Source organism: Perna viridis, chromosome 5 (assembly GCF_037379345.1).
Source record: "Perna viridis isolate PV_CMFRI_1.1 ecotype Kerala chromosome 5, ASM3737934v1, whole genome shotgun sequence".
Classification (NCBI taxonomy): Eukaryota; Metazoa; Mollusca; class Bivalvia; order Mytilida; family Mytilidae; genus Perna; species Perna viridis.
In genome coordinates, this window is record NC_142449.1 from 34,303,247 (window position 1) to 34,324,351 (window position 21,105).

Consider the following 21,105-nt stretch of genomic DNA (forward strand, 5'->3'; position numbering starts at 1 on the left):
CGTTTTAGCTACTAGTAAATGTAGTTTCAAACAAATGCATGCTTGTGTTTTTTTTTCTAGGTATTCTTGTAAAAATGCATAGCAATTAATTGTGCTCCCCTTTTATAACTTTTGGATACACCAGTGAGTTGTTATTTTACAAGAACTATTCAATAAAGAGTTTCATATATAAAGGGCAGAACATTTTTTTAAAAAGCTTATACAATACCTTTTACAATTACCTTTAGCTTTGTATGTGTTTAAAAAAGTGATGCGAAGTATAAAATGATTCATGAACAAATATTACGGACAGAGAGCAGGAAACAATAGGGATTCACGGAAATATAGCGGTTAATCTGCACACGTAATATCCATGGACTGTTATTATATTAACGTATAAAATGAATGTGCGTTGTGATATATTTAATTGTTCACTTTTAACAAAAAATAGAATGCACGTGCTTCTAATTGCTCTGTTTTTCACGGCCACTGTTGCTGTCAATCCAGGAATTAAGCTGTTAGTAACACAGAAAGGAATAAACTATGGTATGTTTAGCTCTAAACAAGTATAGTCTATCAATGTTATATATCAATTGAACTTATTTCAATGGTACTACAATTAGAGATTGCATTTCAAGTACTTTCACGAATAGAAAACAAGTTTAAGAAAAAGAAACGTCAGTTCGTAGTTTGTTGAATTCGTTGATTTGGCAACTCTATCATATAAATGAATAGGAAATTTCCATTTTTTTGGGAATCAAATTTTGTGAATTGCCCACCTCATGAACAACAATACTTCTACCAGTATTAAAGTTTGCATAATATTAACAGTTACCAAATGCTTAACAATTAACATGGTACTATTTTCATGAAAATCGAAAGAAACAACAAAAGCATAAAAAATAAGTAAATAAGTACTACATTATTTGATATTGCTTTTTTAATTCACAACATAGAATAGGAAAATCATAGTTGAATGTCAATTTCCGACTAGACTGGTTCCCGATCGCAATATTCAGAATGTTACACATATACAAACATATGCTAGTAGCTAATACCGGGAAAGTAGTCCCGGGAACCAGGATAATTTCCGACAAAATCTAATAAAAATGCAAGACTTTTTAATGCAAATTACTTTCCACAACTCGATCAAATGTTGTATAATTTTTAGCTGACTGGTACCGCACAAATCCTAGATAAAATGAAAATGTTATAGTGGATGTTCTTTTTTTACTCCACTGCAAGTTTGAAATCTCTTTAAATTGTTTTCGTGTTTGGCGTTCTTTCTTTTAACAATTGTTGGATTAAAATTTATAAACATGTGCAGGATTAAGTTTAAATGGTCATAGTAAATATCTTCTTTACTATTTTACCTAAGTGTAGTTAGGTGTAACTTTTTGTTACAATCACGCAAAATGGGAAAATGGGAAAAAATAGAAATACGAATGCCAAAACAATACCAATCTGAAAATAAGATTTCACTGAAGGACGAGTTCTCTATTAAAAAAAAACAACACTTGTTTATATCTTCATCACGAGTTATTTGCCCTTTATATGTTCATTTCAGTGCATGAAATTATAGTTAAATTTACCAAAATGATATGGAAAATTTTGTTTTCTTCTTGATTCTGATGTTGAAAATAGTCAATTCACACTTTCAATATGATGGTTTTTCCATACCATGTTTCACCCATTGCCTGATTCTTATAGAGACAGACACTTAAATACAAAAGTCAGTTATTTGATAATAACCAAACATTTTTTCACAGCTAATTCTATCGCAGTTGGTATCATCAACAAAGAGATAAAGTCTATAACTTTACCAAACCAATATGGGAAAGCACATCATGTACATTATAAACTAGAAAAGTAAGCATTATTTTATTTAAGGAAAAGGCTATGATTATACACATTTAAACCATCTAAACCGATCCCTTTTTGGACAGTACAGTTTGTTTGCAGTAGACAGGTAATCGTTTTTATGAATGGACCCATGTTCTTGGATTATTCAGAATTCTGTTGAGACAGATTTAATTGTACTTCTATATATGACCTTTTTCTAAAATTAGATACATTATACCTGTCATTCATATATTTGAACTATTAGCAATTTCAGCTATTTGTTTTTATGTAAATGTATTTTTGAAAGTCCTTTTCTTCAAAGACAGTTCTAGTTGGAGTGATTCAGTTTATCTAAACGATATTAAAACAGATATCCATTTTATCAATTGAAACTCTATTAATATACTTGTAAATTTTAAATCTAACAAATTCAGATTCAAAATCAATTTAAATACAACTATATCTATTACCAAAATCCCGTTCTCATTCCAAGAAACAGTTAAAAGCTTACAAAAATTCACAAAAAGTCGTAAGTGTGAAATTGATCGTCAATTATGACGTCATAATACTATTTAGGTTGTGACGGCATTACTTACGATCAATTTTACTTTTACGATTTTTTTTGTGAATTCGACGCCAGGATCGGACAGTCTAAACTTGCCCCAATTACTTCGTAACCGTTATGCTACATATATGAATTTTAAATCACCGTCACGGTCACGTCACTTGCTATTATACTAATACAATACATTTAATACTATGAAGTTAACTTCCTTTATATATATAATTACAGTTTAGTATTGTCGAGTTTTAACCTTCCAAACAGCAACCTTGTCTTAGAATCAGGAAGTGGACTGAAATGGACGGCAACCAACATTGCTATGGAAATTAAGGGCAGGTTTAGCTATAAATTTAGGAAACATTTGTAAGTAAATGACTCAACATCAAATAGAAGTCAAGAAATAAAACGTAGTTATATTTTTATTTATCTTAATTCAGTTTACCCAAGGATTCTGTGAGTCAAATTATGTTCTCCCGTTACATTTGCCCCCAAAACAAAACACCTAGTGATATTGATTGGCTAGTAAAGTAGTTGCTTCAGACTTATGTTTACATGTAATGAAGACTCTTGAGGATGGGGTGTTGTAGGACGGCCTTCCTGTGTTGTAGTAGATAGTCAGATTTAAATAGCCAGTTAACAAGTTGACTATATTGTGCAAACTATAAGAGTACATCGGAAAAGCTTCGCGGATTATTAATGAGTAGTGCTCACGCCCTTTGGATTTTGTTCACATCCTGTTTAGCAAAGCATACAAGCTAGCGGAGTGATACACAGTAAATTGGGAAGCGGTTATATGCATATGGAGGAGATTGGGTGGAATAATATACTAATGATAAAAGTTGAGTTTTGGTCCACTGTGTTATACACGTTAGATGTGTAGCCCCACTATTAATACATGACATTAAGTAGCACTAGGTAAGAATCATGCAAAATATGATTCATGGTTGAAAAGCCTATATATTTTTATTTTTGATATTTTGTTTAAATTGTTATAGTTTACAGAAATTAACATGTTGCTTTTCATATAACCCCTGCTCTTAGGAGATACAATTATTTAGAATGCACTGTAGAATTCAAACTTAAAGGAGATAACTCCGTGAATGACAATAAAATACAATAGCAACTATTGGAATTATAATGTGGACTATCTCCTAATAGCAGAGAAATTGGAATAAATAATTATAAATTTCATCATATAAGCCTATAAATACACTTACTAACAAACCAAAAAAATAATAAAAATAAAAAAAATAAAAATAAATAAATAAATAAATACATAAAAAAGTTAGCCTTTTTTGCGTGTATCACATAGTAAAGAATTTGCATGATTCTTACGAAGACTGTTACTTTAAAATTGAAACGAGGTATAGATTTCTCACACAATATAATCATTTAGCCTTTCGAAAACATGATCATTGATTGTAAATTTTTGGGTGGATGTTTTTACACTTCGATAAATTCCAGAAAAAAAAATAATGTTTTACAAGCTGTTAGTTTCAATCATTTCCTAATAAAACGGATAAAAAGCTTTGAAAAAAATGTCATTTTTTTTTCTCATTGATTTCTCCTTGATGTCGTATGAAATATAGTTATAATTGTGGCCCGATACATTTAACAGGCCGTCCGTGTACTATCAGGCAGATCCAATGATATAAGTGGTACAGGGTAAATTCTATCCAACTGAATCTTTTGTTTCAATAAAATTTTTATACCACATGTATGCCAAAAAAGTATAACGTTTGTTTCGACAATGGAAGACCCAGAAAATGATTTTTAAGTTCCCAAACAAAGCAACCAAATTTTGTGCAAATTAAAGAGTTATCTCCTTTTTTTCAAATAATTTCAATGCTCACTGTGTAATTTATTTACCTTTTATCGTTGCAGTTAATCCAAATTAACATTCAACTTTGAGAAAGAATGCATTTGTGATATGAAATGGGTGATTTAAAAAAAAAACAAAAAAAAACAAAATTTTGCCTGGACACCCTTTTAATCGCCGTTAACATTGTTAACTAAGCCGAATACAGACATACTGCTTCGACGCTGAAATAAGATTGACATAAGTGACAAAAACATACTGTTCAGGCAAAACATTATTTACTAACTATTCCTCTTTAAGCTATTTCTTGTACATTAGTGTTTTTCTGTAGGTGCTAAACAACCAATCAAAGGACGAGATAATAATGTCAATATTGATTAAATTTTGTTTCAGTATCAAAATATCGGACCATGGGTCTATCAATGTTAAGGTACGAGGCATTTCTATAGGCCTTGATATGCAGTTAGGTAGGTGTATTACATCAAGTTGGGTGACGTTTTATAATTTCTGGTCGTAAATGTTTTGTTGGCGTCAATTTAATATTAAGTTTATTTTAATTTCACTTAAACAATATTTGCCCACGAAGTAGAAGAATATTGTTTGAGTTGTGCATCTCAAGGTATTTGAATATACATACATGAAGTCAATTGAAACTTATTCCGATAGACAAAAGTTAAAAAAATATAAAGGCTTTAAAAATTTAGATTGGTACAAAACTCAATAATCTTTTTCACTGGCACCGTTACTTTCTGAAAAGACTTTTTACTCCGATCAAAATTTCATGTTTCATGGACATTTGCGCAATATAACCTCTAAAATCTGTATTATCCATATCATATAAAAACAATGAAATATTTTAGGGGTTGACAGAAATGAAAAACCCAGCATCACCCCGAATCGATGTACTTGCAGTATTTCTAATGTTGATATTAGGTTCCACGGTGGTCGGGCTTTCATCTATAATCTATTCAGAAAAAAAGTAGGGAAATCTGTACAAGGACAATTGCAGACACAGGTAACACAAAACTAATACATTGAAAAAAATAAACAAAACAAAAATCACTACGGTGGTAGTGGGATAATTGCTCACTATGACACCATGTGTTTATTTGTACTCGCAAAGATGGCTGTTCAAAGAGTAATCAAGGGAACTGAGATTATAGCGGAAATCAAAAGAATGCAATATAGGGAAAATAATAGACTTAGAAAACACAACAAAGAACACAAAATAACCAAAATAATACAGTCAAAGCAACAAAAGTAAATGAGCAACTCTGACTTAAAAGTTACTGACTTGAGTCCTGTTCTCTATTCTCTATATAAATGAGGCAGTGGGCGAATCATGATAACTTAAGCAGGTTTTTTCATTTGCTTAGTATATTTTTGTTTTAATTTGTAAAGTCTTAATGAACACTTGTTGGTTGAACATCAATTCTTGAATAAAAAAAAATCTAAAGGGACCGTCTTATCCTTATATGGTCAATATATGCAGCAAAACCTTTATAAACCGAGCTCGGATTCGACAGATTTTACTGTATATAAACATTGAGTTTTGGAAACAGTAAAATTAACGAGAAGTTTAAATACACTTTAATACTTCATTCATTCTTATTTTAAAACAATCATTTATGAACATTTTATTTTGTTTGAAACTTTACTGAATTTTTATTATCTGTAACTATAATAACATCTAGCTTTTGTATGATGGAAATTATTTCTTAATATACTTTTGATCTGTAGATGTGTACATTGGTCAAATCGCTTGTAAGGAAAAAAGCAGAGCAGTTCCTCTCGAAACTGAATGGTATGCGACTTACGTTGTTGTATTTATATGCTGACAAATCTACAATTGAGTATTGACTTTGAAGTCAAATTGTTGAATGGATATTGAAAACTGTTTCCAAACTTCCGTATATAGTGTAGGCGAATCATATAAATATATTGCAAACTTCGATACACGTCAAGACGTAACGTCATCTGCAGCATTTGAACATAATTCAAAGTTGAATGAACTAAGTTTCATTCAAAAATTTATTTATAACTCATAATAATGAATGAATTCATCATTTCAGTTCAGTTTCCGCTGACTAAATTTTTGAATGTAGATTATGGTCTTGTGTCTGCACCGTCTGTTTCTGCAAAAGATCTACAAATTAATGTTAAGGTAACAATTTATTTATTTACTTAAAAAAAAAACGTACATTGGAATATGAACTACACAACTTCTCTTCTCTTAGTTGAATGGCGGTTATTTTATCAATTATCTCATTGTTTGAGTTCAAGAGTAATCAAGGGAACCAAGGTTATAGCGGTAATCAAAGAGTAACCAAGGGAACCAAGGTTATAGAGGTAATCAAAGAGTAATCAAGGGAACCAAGGTTATAGCGGTAATCAAAGAGTAATCAAGGGAACCAAGGTTATAGCGGTAATCAAAAGAATGAATTCCAGGGACAAAGACCAGACATGGAAAACAGACATACACAACAAAGAACATAGAGTAATTGAAATCATACATACAAAGTAACAAAAGTAAATGAGCAACTCGGACTCCACTAAAAACTAGGAGCATGGACCAGGTGCACCGGTAGGGTAAGCGTCATCTGCTTTTCTAGAAACACCCCCAAGTTCTACTTTCCTAGAAACACCCCACGAGTTCTGCTTTTCTATACCCCCCCCCGAGTTGCAAGCAATCTAATCATCATTCCTGGATTTGAAAAAAAAATATTTCAATCTCTTTATTTAAGATTGCACCTGTTCAGTTCGTACGGAAAACATATTCTTAAAAAATTACAGTTCAACCTTTCACGACTTTCATATACTAATATATGAATTATGCGCAGCCTACAACCGAGCATCGCACTTATGCATTTTCTTTTGTTTGGAAACTCATTGAAAAAAGAAGCGAAGGCTGAAAGGGGCGAGATAGGATAGTAAAATTTTTGACATTTAAAAAAAAAATAATTCCGCGTACCAAATCTAGAAACTGTAAATAATTCTATTTTTTTTTCTTTGTTTTTGAATTGCATTATTTTTATTTTTATTTAATTTAAAGCTCCTTTCATTTTGAATTGACTTGCCTGACCCATTTCTGCTGGCCTGTCTGATGCCTATCCCGCTTTGACTGAACGTCTATCGTTAGCTTCACATGCGATGTTCGGTATTATCTTTTTCTTTATAACTTTTATAGTTTTTTTTAATCAGGGACAGGCAATTTGGAAAGGAGATCGCACTCCTGTACCCTTTGGTCCACCTGCAATGCACACATCGGTTGACGAATCGAAAATGTTAACTGTTGTCATCTCCGACTATATCTTCAACACAATCGCATATCGAGTATATGAACATGGAATGTTTGCTCGAAATGTCACGTCAAAAGACGTAAGTTCGGTTTATTTTGTTTAAAATAACTGTCGTGTCTGATTATTCATATTGCATATTGGTTATAGTTAAAAAAAGTACACAAACACCACGATACGTGTTCTAGAAATGTAGCAAGTATAGTACTTTCACTATAAAATTTAACCATTAGTTTATATGTGTTTAAATCATTTTAATATTCGTAAATGTACTATACCCATTGTATATATAACAAATTGCTTTACTAATGTTTGTTTATATTCTAGCCTTTGATTTTCGAGTGATGCTCTTCCTTCACAACATACAACAAGAATAAAAACAAAATACTGTGAAAGAACTTATATGCTTGGGTATCAATTTTCGTGGTTTTAGGGGAAAAGCACAAGTTCGTGGATTCCTGAATTCGTGGTTTTGATAATCTGTCATACATTTTAAAGTAAATAAACCTTTTCGTTGAGAATCGAAATTCGTGGTTTACGTTACCCACGTAATCCACGAAAATTGGTGCCCAACGAACAATAGTACTTTCACAGTAATCAACAACAAAACAAAAGAAAAATAACTGAAATCTTTGACTTTTTATGACCAACTCAACCGGTGTTTCTAGAAAAGCAAAGGACGCTTACCCTACCGGTGCACCTGGTCCATGCTCCCAGTTTTTAGTTGAGTCCGAGTTGCTCATTTGCTTTTGTTACTTTGTATGTATGATTTCAGTTACTTTATGTTGTGTATACCTGTTGTCCATGTCTGGTCTTTGTCCCTTGATTGCATTCTTTTGATTACCGCCATAACCTTGGTTCCCTTGATAACTCTTTCAAATCTTTGACCTCCTGGAGCACCGGTATTAAGTTTGGTTCATGTTACTTTTTGTGTGTTAAATACAACGTTTTAGTGTCTATTGCAATTTTACATGTCTGATTATGTTTTATACGTGTTTCCCCGACCCATATTTAGAACTTACATGTAATTTATATTTCTTGCTTTTAATTATTAACTACATTATTTCTCCTTTGCGTTACAGTTTCCTAGTGGTGACATGCTAAATACAACGTGTACAGGAATGTGTATTGGTAGGCTGATCCCCCAGGTTAGTGAATTTATAAAGTTATGCAAGCATATATATATATACAAAATAGACATGAAAAGTTAAAATTTACATGGAATTTGTGGGTTTTTTTTAAATTTTAATGAGTTTTTTGTCCTTAAATCATTTTGATTGTTAATTTATTATTGTAGAACTAGTGATCAATATTACTAGTAATTTAGTTATTATTCTATTTTAATATTTTTTAAGATGTTTTTTGTAGATCGGGCAAGCATTTCCGAACTCAAACGTGGAAGTGGAAGTGGAAGCTGAGCAACGACCAATAGTCAGTATACTGAATAATGCATTCTTCGTACACGGAACTACAGTCATCAAACTTTTTGCAAGACAACCAGACGAGAGCATTCATTATCTGTTCAGCATCATAGCGGTATGACAAGGGATTTTATAATATAAATTCAGTAAATATTGCAATTTTGTCATTTTAGTCATAAATGCGTCATCATGTTATATGATTTATGAAACAAATTTTCACTTTCGTAGTGTTGTAATTGTTACAATGCATTTTTTGTTATTGCAATACGAAAACAGTTGCATGTTTTGCAATAAAAGAAAATTGCAATAGTTTCTGAATTTACAGTGCATATTTATCGCAATATTAGAATATCCTCTTCTTGAACCACTAGCTGATTTCATATGAGTATCAAATGATGAAAACAAGTCATAAGTGATGTATCACAGTGAATCTTGTTTAAACCGAACCAATAACAATCCGATAACCTGCAAAAACCAATCACTTTTTGAAAATCTCGTCATATTGCGTTAAATATATTTTGAACCTTTGAAAACAGAATACCTATCTCAACTGAACAATTTTTAAGTCCAAAGAGTGCACTGTTTAGACAGATTTCACTGTACAATATAAACTACGAGTACAGAAGAAGCTAATAAATCATGAAAAAAAATAATAAAAACAAAAACAAAACAAAACAAAACAAAACAAACAAACAAAACTTCTACTCACCAAGTGCTCAGCATTTATTTAGATTTTTACAATATCAACGAAAGATTGTTAACATTAAGTTTTTTTAAGATTTAAGATTCTTTACTAATGTGCATTGAACAACTCTGTGACTGTCTTTTAATCAATGGCTGCTACCGAATGCATTTCAGTAAAAGCGACTAACAATGCCATTTTTTGTTATCCAATAAAGTTGTTAACATAAAATATAATGATAGATTAAACCGGGATTTATATATCCTGTGTCGAAAGCTCGTATCAGAACTGTTAGTGGATAAAGGACTCTGAAAATCAACTTCTCGCAAAAATACATATGTAGCTAGTGGTTAAAATGGCATAGATTCAGATTTTACCATTTGTCACATTTAGAGGCCACGAATCTGCAATGTAGAATATTAAGGACATAAGTTCCAAAACGTAATCGTAAAATGGGCCAATAAATTTATGCATTCGCTTTTTGCTCCACCTTGCCCTAAGATTCCTTATTGCATCCTGCACAAGCATGGCGTCCATGTCCATCATAATACACAGGCGAAAACAACTTATTTAAAGTTGCATCTGAAAACTTATAGAGGATTTTTTTTAAAAAAATAAGTAACCTTCCTTTCTTAGACTTAAAGAGCACTTCAGAGTCGTTAACAGAGTTATGTGCCCTTGAAAGACGAAACATCATGTTGTGTGTGAGTGTTTGTCTTGGTTACTTTGTTTGTTTTGTTTTTTGTTTTGAATATTTTAGTCATAAATACACGTATCTTGCTAAACCATAATAGAAAGAAAGAAAGAAAAAACTTTTATTTCATAAAATGATTCTTCTGTTAATGCCTACATCAGTCTATATTTGGTCGAAGTTGTAGGACAACTCTATGTTAAGTGATTGCCATCAAATGGATAATTATGACGTTTTGTGCAGATAAAGGATAATATCATAACAACCATAATAGATAGAAAGAAACTTTCTAATGATGAAATTGTCCTCATGATAAGGCCTACAAAAGTTCATAAACGACTCTTCATTAGTGTTATGGCCCTTGAAAGTGAAAAAAAGATGTTTTTTGGCAGTATGAGCCAATATCTCGTAATAGTTCAGAATGGAAGAAACTTTTGACAAGTAAAATGATCCATATGCAAGATAAAGTGACTCGTGTTAAGAAAAAGTTCCCATTAACGGTTGTTTTGCACTTGTTGATTAAATTACAGAAACGAACAAATATAGTTTTTGTAAGTCTCGTTCTAGTTTCATTTTTCTTCCGGAACTTTCGATGTAGAAAGTATTGAAATCGAAAAACCGGTCTGCATTTTATTGTTAACTGCCAGGATCTGGTTCCCTTGTCAATGTCATTAAATTAGAAATTAGAATTTCAATTATCACATGACTAGGACCATGTACAGTAAACGGACAAAACAATAAGAGAAAACAAACTGAACAAAAAACCAAAATAAAACAGAATAACCAAACAGTATCAAAAAAACAAAACTGTACAGGAAACCGCAGAAAACACACAACAAAGTCACTAGTGGACAAGGTGTATTGTAAAAGTAGACATCCTAAATTGTTTTTTATAAACACTTGAATCATTTCCGGTTTACAGAAAAAATAATCATTTCAATTTTTTCAAGTGATACAATAATATATAGCAAGCCAAAAGTAGACAAAAATTAATGTTTTGTAATATTAGAAATTCATTTAATATTATTTCATACCCGACTTTGTCCACTTAAGCTTGCCATAATGATACAAAAGTTCGATTATATCAAGTTAGAACAAATTTAGAAAATTTAAGGATGACTTAAAGTATCATAATCATTTTAGGAAGGATCATTAACGTTCTTACCAACTCTGACACAGTTAAAAATGAAGGGAACGGTTGGAAGTATGACGTAAGTAGTTCTATCTATTTCATTTATCTATCAATACCTTTATGTGTTAAACATGAACTTTTCTACTGTAAATATACAATGCTAAACATCTTTTCATATTTGAATTTAAAATAATGGTGTGTAATATTTATTTGATTCCAACACCTTCCCTTACGGCATTATCCACCTGGCACTCGAAGTGTACACCACCGGTTGCCCCTCCTTTAAATAGATTATTTTATTAATTATCGTAGAGAATCAGTGATTCGTGATAAGGGTATGAATTCAAAAAAAAAATTGTCATGATGTGACACTTTTTTACATTTCATAAACTCTGCAAATATACCAGGGATTATTTTACAAGGTCAACAAACAAATCGGAAATTGTCAAAATCGGAAGTAAATATGCAGTAAAAAAAAAAGAATCGTAACGGTAAAATCCAGATTTTGAATAGCGGAATTCCGCTGAAAAACGAAAAAAAAAATCCCTGATTTACGATATAAAGAAAGTATTTTGAAAATCTCACACAACATTTCTGTACAATTACAGCACACATTAAATAAAAGGGAGAACATTGATTATCTTGCATCATTTTATAAGTTTTCAGTTTATACCTTTTTAGCGTGAAAATAAATGTAACAGACTCTGCGATAGGAAATATCAACGTAAGTTTTGTTTTGAACACAATGCACTGTATACTAATAAGTTGATATAATACATTTTGTTTTGAAGTTTGCTGGAAGAGGTCTTTCTGTTATTTTTATTAAGTACCAGTCAATATAAAACTCAGACACTGCCTGTGGTAGAGGTGATTCACTTTGTAGAAAGATCCGCCGAACATTTGATGTTCTACAGATGCTGTATTTTTAGTTAGAATTAATCATTTATGTAATCAGATCAGTATTTGTGAAAATGAAAACATACATCAGTCAGTAGATCATATGCATCGGGAGGGTAAAAGCTTCAAACAGACACCTTAAAAGTTAATAATGAATATCCAGTATAAAGATAATTTCTGTATCTTAACCTCAGAACAATTGCAAAAATTCAAACTGACATTAGCTTGCAATTTGTTTAAGGTGATGTTATTGCAAGTAGTTTTGGATCCAATTTTACTCAAGCGTTTACAAAAGCTAGTTGTTTCTACCTACAACGATTGAAAACAAACTATAAAAATAGAATGGAACAAAAGCAAAAAAAAGTAATCCTTTATTTGTCGTTAAAGCAATCATTTACACGATATCTCAGGTGTTCGTGGTTCGTTTCATTTTCATGTGATGACGGTTTTCCTAATCGCCACAAAAACCTTATAAAAAACTTATACACGTAGAGTGAAGACTTACAGTGCCTTGCTAATATTGGTATATCAACGATGATCAAACCCATGATGAACGGTACATATTTCTGTAGCTTGAACTTTGAGATTTGATTGTAATGTATGATATGAAAATATGGTGTAAATCGATTGATGAATACAAAAAAAAAAAAAAAACATGAGAATTTGTAAACTCAGAAAAGAAAGATAACCAAACACTTGTAATTCGAATTTCAAGATGCACTTGTTGATTTTAAAATAAATTGATGCATCTTTAAATAGAACCTCCTTTGAGTTTTAAAATTGGTTCGGTTTTTACAGGTGTTCGGATAAAAAAGGTTCAAAATACATTTAATTTTACATGAAGGTACATTTAAAACTGTCTAGTTTAGACGGGGTTTCTTTTTATTCAGTTTGTTTAGAAAAGATTAAAGATTTACTGTATAACTTAATTAACATCGGACATTTATTTTCGCGCAAATTCCAACCAAGTATACAAACTCACTAAAGCTTTCTTAGATACTTTAAACAGTAATATATCAACACAAGACGTGGATGTCAGTCTTGGATATGATACACCTTAAAAGAAAAGAACAAAACAAAAAACAAAAAACAAAAAACAAAACAAAACAAAACAAAACAAAACGAGAACCGAAAACAACTCGTAAAAACAATTTTAGCAACTCTGTGTTTATTTTATATTAGTTGGGTTTAATGACAAAATTATTTTAAAATAATAATACAAATGAAAACGCTTTTCCTCAATTATATATTTGAATTGTTTATTCCTTGGGAAACATTCAATTTATCCTGTTAAAATATAGTGCAACTAATTCATTTGTATTATAAAAATACAAATGAATTAGTTGCATTATATACTATTAAGATAAAAGGTACTGGAATCATAGTGTGTATCAAATAACAACATTTTAAAAATTCTATTTACATAGAGTACGGTGCAAGAGGTATACCATTGACGAGTGTAGATGGTTTCAGGTTTCACCAACTAAAAATGAAATTGTTGGAGGTATGCTGAATTAAAAAGTCACTTAAAGAATTGCACGATATGAACGGAGTTATTTCATGCATCGGAGACAATCAGTGGTATTACTGTAGAACACTGATAAAACACATTTCTTATTCGCCAGAGACAAATGGTATTGGTAACAAAAATGCAATTGTGTAACTGAAAGTTATTATTATCCTGCGTGTGGAGTACGAGTTTTCATATCACAACGCATACATTATGTCAGAGCTTGCCGTAATTACGCAGATTTTTTGTATCGCGCAAGCACTCTTACAGTTAGGCTTCTGGAACAGAGTTATGTTGCTACAGAAGTTTTATGGTCGCCATCATTAATTCGTGGATAGTTACGGTGTATCCATCTGCATCATAAAAACTGATTTGTTAATCGTGTCATAGTTTTCCTTTCCTCTTTCGTCTACCCCAATTTTGAATTTTGTGTTTAGCAACTTGGCAGGAGTTTCTAGATAAGCAGAGGATGCTTACCCTACCGGTGCCCCTGGTCCAGACTCCCAGTTTTTAGTGGAGTCCGAGATGCTCATTTGCTTTTGTTACTTTGTATGAAGTATTTTAGTTACTTGGTGTTCTCTGTTGTGTATGTCTGTTTTGCATTTTTGGTCTTTGCCCCTGGATTGCTTTCTTTTGATTTCCGCTAGAACTTGATTCCCTTTCAATTGAATTGAAATCAATCTTTTCTGAATTAGTTAATACGTGATCGCATTAAAAAGATTTAAAGTAGTTTTTTTCTGATAACGCTCACTTCACTTCATTTATATTCATTGTTTATTTTGCTTTAAGTTTATTTAAAGATCAAGTTTGTTTGTTTGTTGAAATAAATAAAATCAAATAAAATCATCGACAGATACACATGATTTAATTATTGAAAAAGATAGACATTAAAGTATATTATGAAATATTGGAATACTCAAAAGTCATTATTTATTTCAGAACGAAATTATGATGAACACAATTATTACATATAATTAAGTATTGGTATGAATACGGAAAACTCGTTATGTATTTCAGAATGCGATCGTAATCTCTACTAATGCTCAGATGACTCCAACTGCAAACAACTACTCATCTGCGCTGAAATTTGACCCAATGAGGATGTTCAGAAACTTTGGAAACTCTGCAAGTCATGATATAAAAAGTTTGTTGATATAGCCGAATAACTCAGGAAGTAGTAATAAAATGAAGTGTACTACTCATTCTATTGTTTTCATTCGTTATATCGGGAGGGGATATGTGGTCAGAACTTTTATAATTATGTTTTTTAACAGTAATTGACTGGTTATAAGGTTACTATTTAAGTAGCGGTCTCTAAAAATTCAGACAGGGGGTGTTTCATGCATGTCAAAAATGATCAAAGTAAACAGATTCTAGTTACAATCAAAAAATTACATTCCAACATTCCAAGAATCCACAACTCACAAAATTAAAATATTTTCAGTAAGAAATAGTTACAAACGGTTGTTATTTGAGATATATAATCATATAGAGTGAAATTTGCACTTTGCAAGATTTACTATGTTCATTTTATAAGTTTATGTCGACAATAAATGAAAGGTTTTTCAAAAATACAGATCTGTATGCAGAAATGATTATAGTTACGTAAACATATTTCTACGAGGCCATAGTGTCAAAAGGTAATGATGAATATTAAAATACTTTCCAAAGGCTGTGGTATGAAAACTGCAGTCGAAAGATGGTATGAAAACAAACATCATTTTGATAGTGTAGTTCGACTATTTACACCATCAGAATCAAAGGAAAGACAACATTTCTCATATCATTTTAGTGTATTAAGTTTTTATTTCATTGAAATGCACTGAAAATGAACATTTCAAGTCGTCAACCTCATTTTCGGACATTCTATTGAAATGATGCAGAGATTATTGTCTTTTTCAAAGAGAGAAAGTATCCTTGAGTGATATTTCATTGTCATATCGGTGGGGTTTTCGCATGAATGTTTCTGATTTTTCCCATTTCGCCTGATTCTGACAAACCCTTAGACTTAAGATGTCAGTATCTCCATTTTGTTCAAGTTTGATATTTGATGAGAACTAAAAAATGGACTTTAAAGCTCATTTGGACAATTTATGAGAGGAAACAAAAACAACTGCTCTCTGTAGAATTTAAGAATTTTCATGTGTGCATTATTATAATTGAGAGTTGATATGTTGAATACGTCAAAGAGACAACACCGGGATGAAAATTGTCAGCTTGAGTCTTCAATGAATGACGAGGAAACCCTTACACACAGGGCAGAATGCGACTGGCTCAAAACAACGTTATACACAGGTACAACGAAACAATTGCCAACATATACTCCAGCATCATAGAGTAAGTATAAGTGAAAGCGAAATAATACAAACAGAGGCCAGAATTTCATGACAGGACAGGCGCTAAAAATGCGATGGAGTCATAGTACTCTGGCCTGATCACAACCACCCCCTTTAAAATCTGGGTACTATGGAACACAATATTACACATTTAAAAACACCAAATAATCACTTCAAAATGTCCGAGTCCTGTTTTAAAACAGAAATAAAGAAACTGTTTGCATGTTATTACATAAATGCACCAACAATCGACTGACATACCAGCTCCAAACCAATTTAAAAATACAAAAATATATGCCAAGAAATTCCAAATTAAATTCCAAAGGATGGTATTAAAATAATGTCACGATAAAAAACGTGAAAAAATGTAAAATAACTATTTAAAACAAATCTCGTGAAATATGCCTACATCTTACCAAAGTAAGACGTTATTCTATAGAAAGGCAGAAGAGTTAATAAATTCCCTATCAACAACCTAATGTGATAGATAGAATTAGTAATTGGTATGACGTTATGCGCGCTGTTCGTACCTACAGTGGTAACACAACGTTACGACGTTTTTTGAGGGGAAAATCAGAGGAAATGTGGACGCTATTTTTCTTTGATAACAAGTTGTCTGATAAATAACCACGAAAAAATCACAACTTTCTGTGACTAACGATCCACTGCACCATGCAATCTGAAATAGCTTTGAAGAACTCAGTCTGAAATGCTTATAATGTGTTATAAATTATAAAATTGCTTTTATAAAGATATAAACAAGAGAGCAATACTATTATTAGTAATCCTTTTGAAATAAAAATTCATTGAACGCTATTTTATTGTAAGTGCGTTTTCTATGTTGCTGCCATGGTTGGTGTGCTGTGTATTTAATGTAACATTTCCCCATATCCTTTCTTTCTCGTGATAGTTTTTTTTCCACCGAACCCGGGTATTAACGTTTTCACTAGGAAAACTGTGGTGGTAAAAATGAAAAAAAGGTTTTTATAGGCCTAGATGAGAATATGTTTTTAATAAAAACTTTCAGCAACATACATGTATATTTAATTTAATGGTTAATCTAGATGTGTGTCTTTTACAATAAGAATGACATTTTCAAAACCGCACTGGTGATTTTTTTTCTTAAAAAAATACCACAATATCGCATTTTAATTGTTGTTTTTAATAAAATTCTAACTTAATAATGCAAATTGTAGCTGTCAAGTGTAAACTCATACGACAAAATCGCCAACCACACTTACAGAACGTCGCTTTTACCGTTATTGAAAACGTGATTTTTATGGCGTTGTGACAATTTGTAAAATATGCTGTTGTATGAGAAATAAAAATCAGAAATTTAAAGTCTAGGACTTAATGAAAAGCTGAGAAAAATAACATTCAGAAAACAGTTGTTGTTGGAAAACGGAATGTGGCAATAACATAAAACTAAGACGTGAACTTTGCATTAATTGCCGTAATGCGAAAAAGAGCATGTGTGACATTTTGTAAGACTCAATAAAAGTTGACGTATTTCGTAAAACTCCATATATGATACTCCTCCTTGTTTGCACTGGTGTACTAGTTCTGTTGTGTTCTGTGGGATAGTTTTGTTCTTGGTATTTCTGGACAATTGCCGGGAAATGAGGTCACCATGACGTCAAAATAAAACAACAATAAAAACGTGGATATTTGCCAGTTTTTTTCAACAACAAAAATTTCGTTTTATTATAAAAAACAATTTTCTAGGTCATTTTGAAATTATTCATGCGACTACAAATGTTGCCTAGGACAGCTGAACAATTACAGATTTCAACAATTTTAGGATGTATATATATGACTACGGCGCTTTATTTTAATAAATATATTGCTACACCCATATTCTTTAAGAATTATTCATAATTCAATAGATTACTACAGGTTAATTAGTTTATCGCATTTTTAATGGTCGATTACGCCGCTATTTTGAAACAAGTACGACCAGCGTGCGTTAAGTCTAAACAATTGAATAAATGTATGTCCTAATAGTTGATAATGTCAGAAAAACATAAACGATATTTGTACGGTACGAAGTAACATAATTTCTTTGTAGTTCAGTAAAATGTCTCTTCCCAGTTAATACGACAATTGTAGAAGGATGGTCAAATTAATCAACTAACTTTCCTATATCATAACAAACACAGTAGAAGTGTTAGAAACTTGCGCAACTTCACCAGTCAGCAAATTGCAAATGGCTTTCTCATTGTCATGCTTCCATGCTCAACAGTTGACCGCTTACCGGGAACTAAAGAATATTTTTTGGTGAGTGCATCATTCTCCAATAATATAGACGATTCTTTATTCAAACCATTTCCACGCAAAATATAGACGAATAATTGTGTACCTCTCTCAACGTTGTTAACAGAATCTAAAATGAGTCGGGCACCTTGTAGACCCAACAAACGAAATCATAGAATATTGTTGTTTGTCTGGAAAGCGTCATAATCCGAAAGAACGTGTTGTCGATATCTCTATGAGGCCTATATGAATTGCTACGAGTAAATTACAGGTTAGATATACTTCTAATAGCATGCTTTAACGTGTAAATAGAGATCTGGAAGCGCATTGTTGCAAAAAATTAAAAGTTGTTAATGATTACACATGTTTAAGCAGAAAGAGTTCTGCAATTCTCTATCTACAATTATTCGACAAGTGATATTTAAATATCTAAAACAAGATTTCGGGAGGTCTGACATATTTGATGCCTTGATGAAAGAAACTGTTTGATTTTTCAGCTTTTATACCTGCAATAAATTTTTAAATATATACGTTTGTGCTTGAAATTCTAGTAACTATACGTAAAACCGTAAAACTATTGTTTCTTTCTTTCTTTCTTTTTTTCTTTTTTTTTTTGGGGGGGGGGGGTAGTGATTTGATTTTCGCTATTTTAGCGAGGAACTTAAAGGCGCCAAAATTAAATTACTCTATTAACTGCATGTGAATTAATGATGATTTGAGAAAATTAGATCCCGCTTCATTTATTATTTGGTTCAACAACGCGAAATTTAGTTCCCGCGGTAATAAATACTTATAAGTATACGGTGAGATTATGTGTATGTGATTATAATTTTTCACCAGCTGCGAATTTACTATGATTTGACGTCAATGAAATCGATAAAAAAACAATTCAGCAATCGTACTAAAGATACATTCACAGATTAGTTACTGAGAGTCGCGTGTTTTTGATACCAGTTTACGACATAAACAGACTATGACAAGTTATTCATGAATGATATGCGGAAAAAGTAATTCGTATAAACTCAGAAGAAATGCTACGCGTAAAAAACCCAATTTAGTTGTGATGAGTTATTAACGAGTTCTATCACAAGATGTAAAGATGTGATCCGATCTTACGGTTCACGGGTGGTGAACAAATATCATTCAGATCAAAGGTCTGGTACAGATGGGCAAACAAAAAAAGCATATTTCGCAATTATAATGAAAGGGGGTTAGGCACGGCCTAAAAAAACGAAATGGAGAGGTCCCCTTTTAACAGGAAAGCACATACCCACTGTTACTTTATTTAACAAATATAAAGATAATTCTACACTAATACTTCAATATTTCTTCTATATTTCAATTCAATTTATGAGCAATATATATATTTATTAGACCTGGTTGTTTGTCAGGTTGGCTAACAATTTGACATAGACCCCAAAATTAAGTTTTTAAGAAAAAATACATGTCTGCTTGTATTCTGCTTTAATCAAATTGTCACTTTTTGTTTTGTTTACATTTAATTGGTTTAGTCTTAGGAATCACCGGATTAAGTGTATCATTTTCCATTCTTCTTTTTTGTTTTGTTTTGTTTTTGTTTTTGTTTTTGTTTTTGTTTGTTTTATTTGTTTTGTTTTGTTCTCCTTACTAATTCATTAACAGTAGATGCTTGAATAGAAAACACTTTATGCTCGTAATCATGTATTTTAAAAACGACATGGAGTGTACATTTTAGCAATAAGGGCAGACATCGTATTAATACTTTTCTTTAGTATAAACAAACGTATTCGACAGGTACCTTGAACTATACAAACATGCTTTTATCGAATGTACATACGGTTTAATCAAAGGTTGAGGGTCCATAAGGCCTTGTTCTGCCTACTGAAATAATTGGTTAAAAAAATTATCATAAATTCGGAAGAGAACTACATAATCATATAATTTATATTGTAAATCTTCAATTTTATGCATCAAGTTTGTAATTTAAAAAAAATAAAGATTGAAAAACGAATGCACAAAAACCGCCTGCAAGGCTACTCTGTAAATCAAATACATGTAGCAAGTTTTCACTCTTTTGAAATTTAGGGAGACTCCAGCTGAGGGCAGTCGATAGCGGGAGAGTTAATACCTATATAGATGCATTACTTCAAACTTTTCAACATTAATTTACTACTATTCATAATCATAAACTCCAATGAAAAAGTTTCATTTTTATTTTTCTCAGTTATATATTTTAAAACTTCGCAAATATTATAAGAATTGTTGGTTTAACTAAAAGTAATGGTTAACAATGATTTGTGCATGTACGTGCTTATTATGTTTCAGCTGTAATTGTACTCAGTAAACAATAAAAACATTGCGCAGGGATCTATCCGTTTGTCTTTTTGTCTGTCTATAATTAAGCACAAGAAACATCATTGACTTTTAAATGGTTATGAAGATGTATTTAGTCACTCATGCAGTGTTATCGTGTAGTTGAGGAGGAAACGGTAACACATGATTTGTATATTTGCCCCATCTCTGATAATTCTGTTTTCAGCGGAACATACTCTGAGACTCGATGATCACAATTTTATAGTGTGATTCAATAAAAACGCGCTAACGGGAGACAAAAATGATGAATTCCCTAAAGCTTCATAAAATGTAGAAGTAAAGTTGCAAATGGAGACATTCTTTACAGGGCTAAGTGCTCGAATGCACCAATTC

At 31.6% G+C, this 21,105-nt stretch overlaps 1 protein-coding gene across 2 annotated transcripts; it reads left to right on the plus strand.

Annotated features, from left to right (window-relative positions):
- The first annotated feature begins 362 nt into the window (after nt 1–362).
- Nucleotides 363–15,033, plus strand: LOC148617191 (bactericidal permeability-increasing protein-like). 2 transcript variants are annotated; one of them, XM_088584649.1, is made up of 15 exons: nt 365–525; nt 1,749–1,848; nt 2,615–2,746; nt 4,596–4,669; nt 5,063–5,217; nt 5,943–6,006; nt 6,275–6,366; nt 7,404–7,580; nt 8,581–8,646; nt 8,867–9,034; nt 11,436–11,503; nt 12,106–12,148; nt 12,814–12,877; nt 13,749–13,825; nt 14,849–15,033. In XM_088584649.1, exons 1-15 carry the CDS (start codon nt 381–383, stop codon nt 14,987–14,989), a joined length of 1,566 nt encoding a protein of 521 aa, XP_088440775.1. In that variant the 5' UTR covers nt 365–380; the 3' UTR covers nt 14,990–15,033. The 2 variants fall into 2 exon arrangements, with proteins under 2 accessions (XP_088440776.1, XP_088440775.1); XM_088584650.1 differs by lacking the exon at nt 7,404–7,580 and having other exon boundaries at nt 363–525.
- The last annotated feature ends 6,072 nt before the right edge of the window (nt 15,034–21,105 follow it).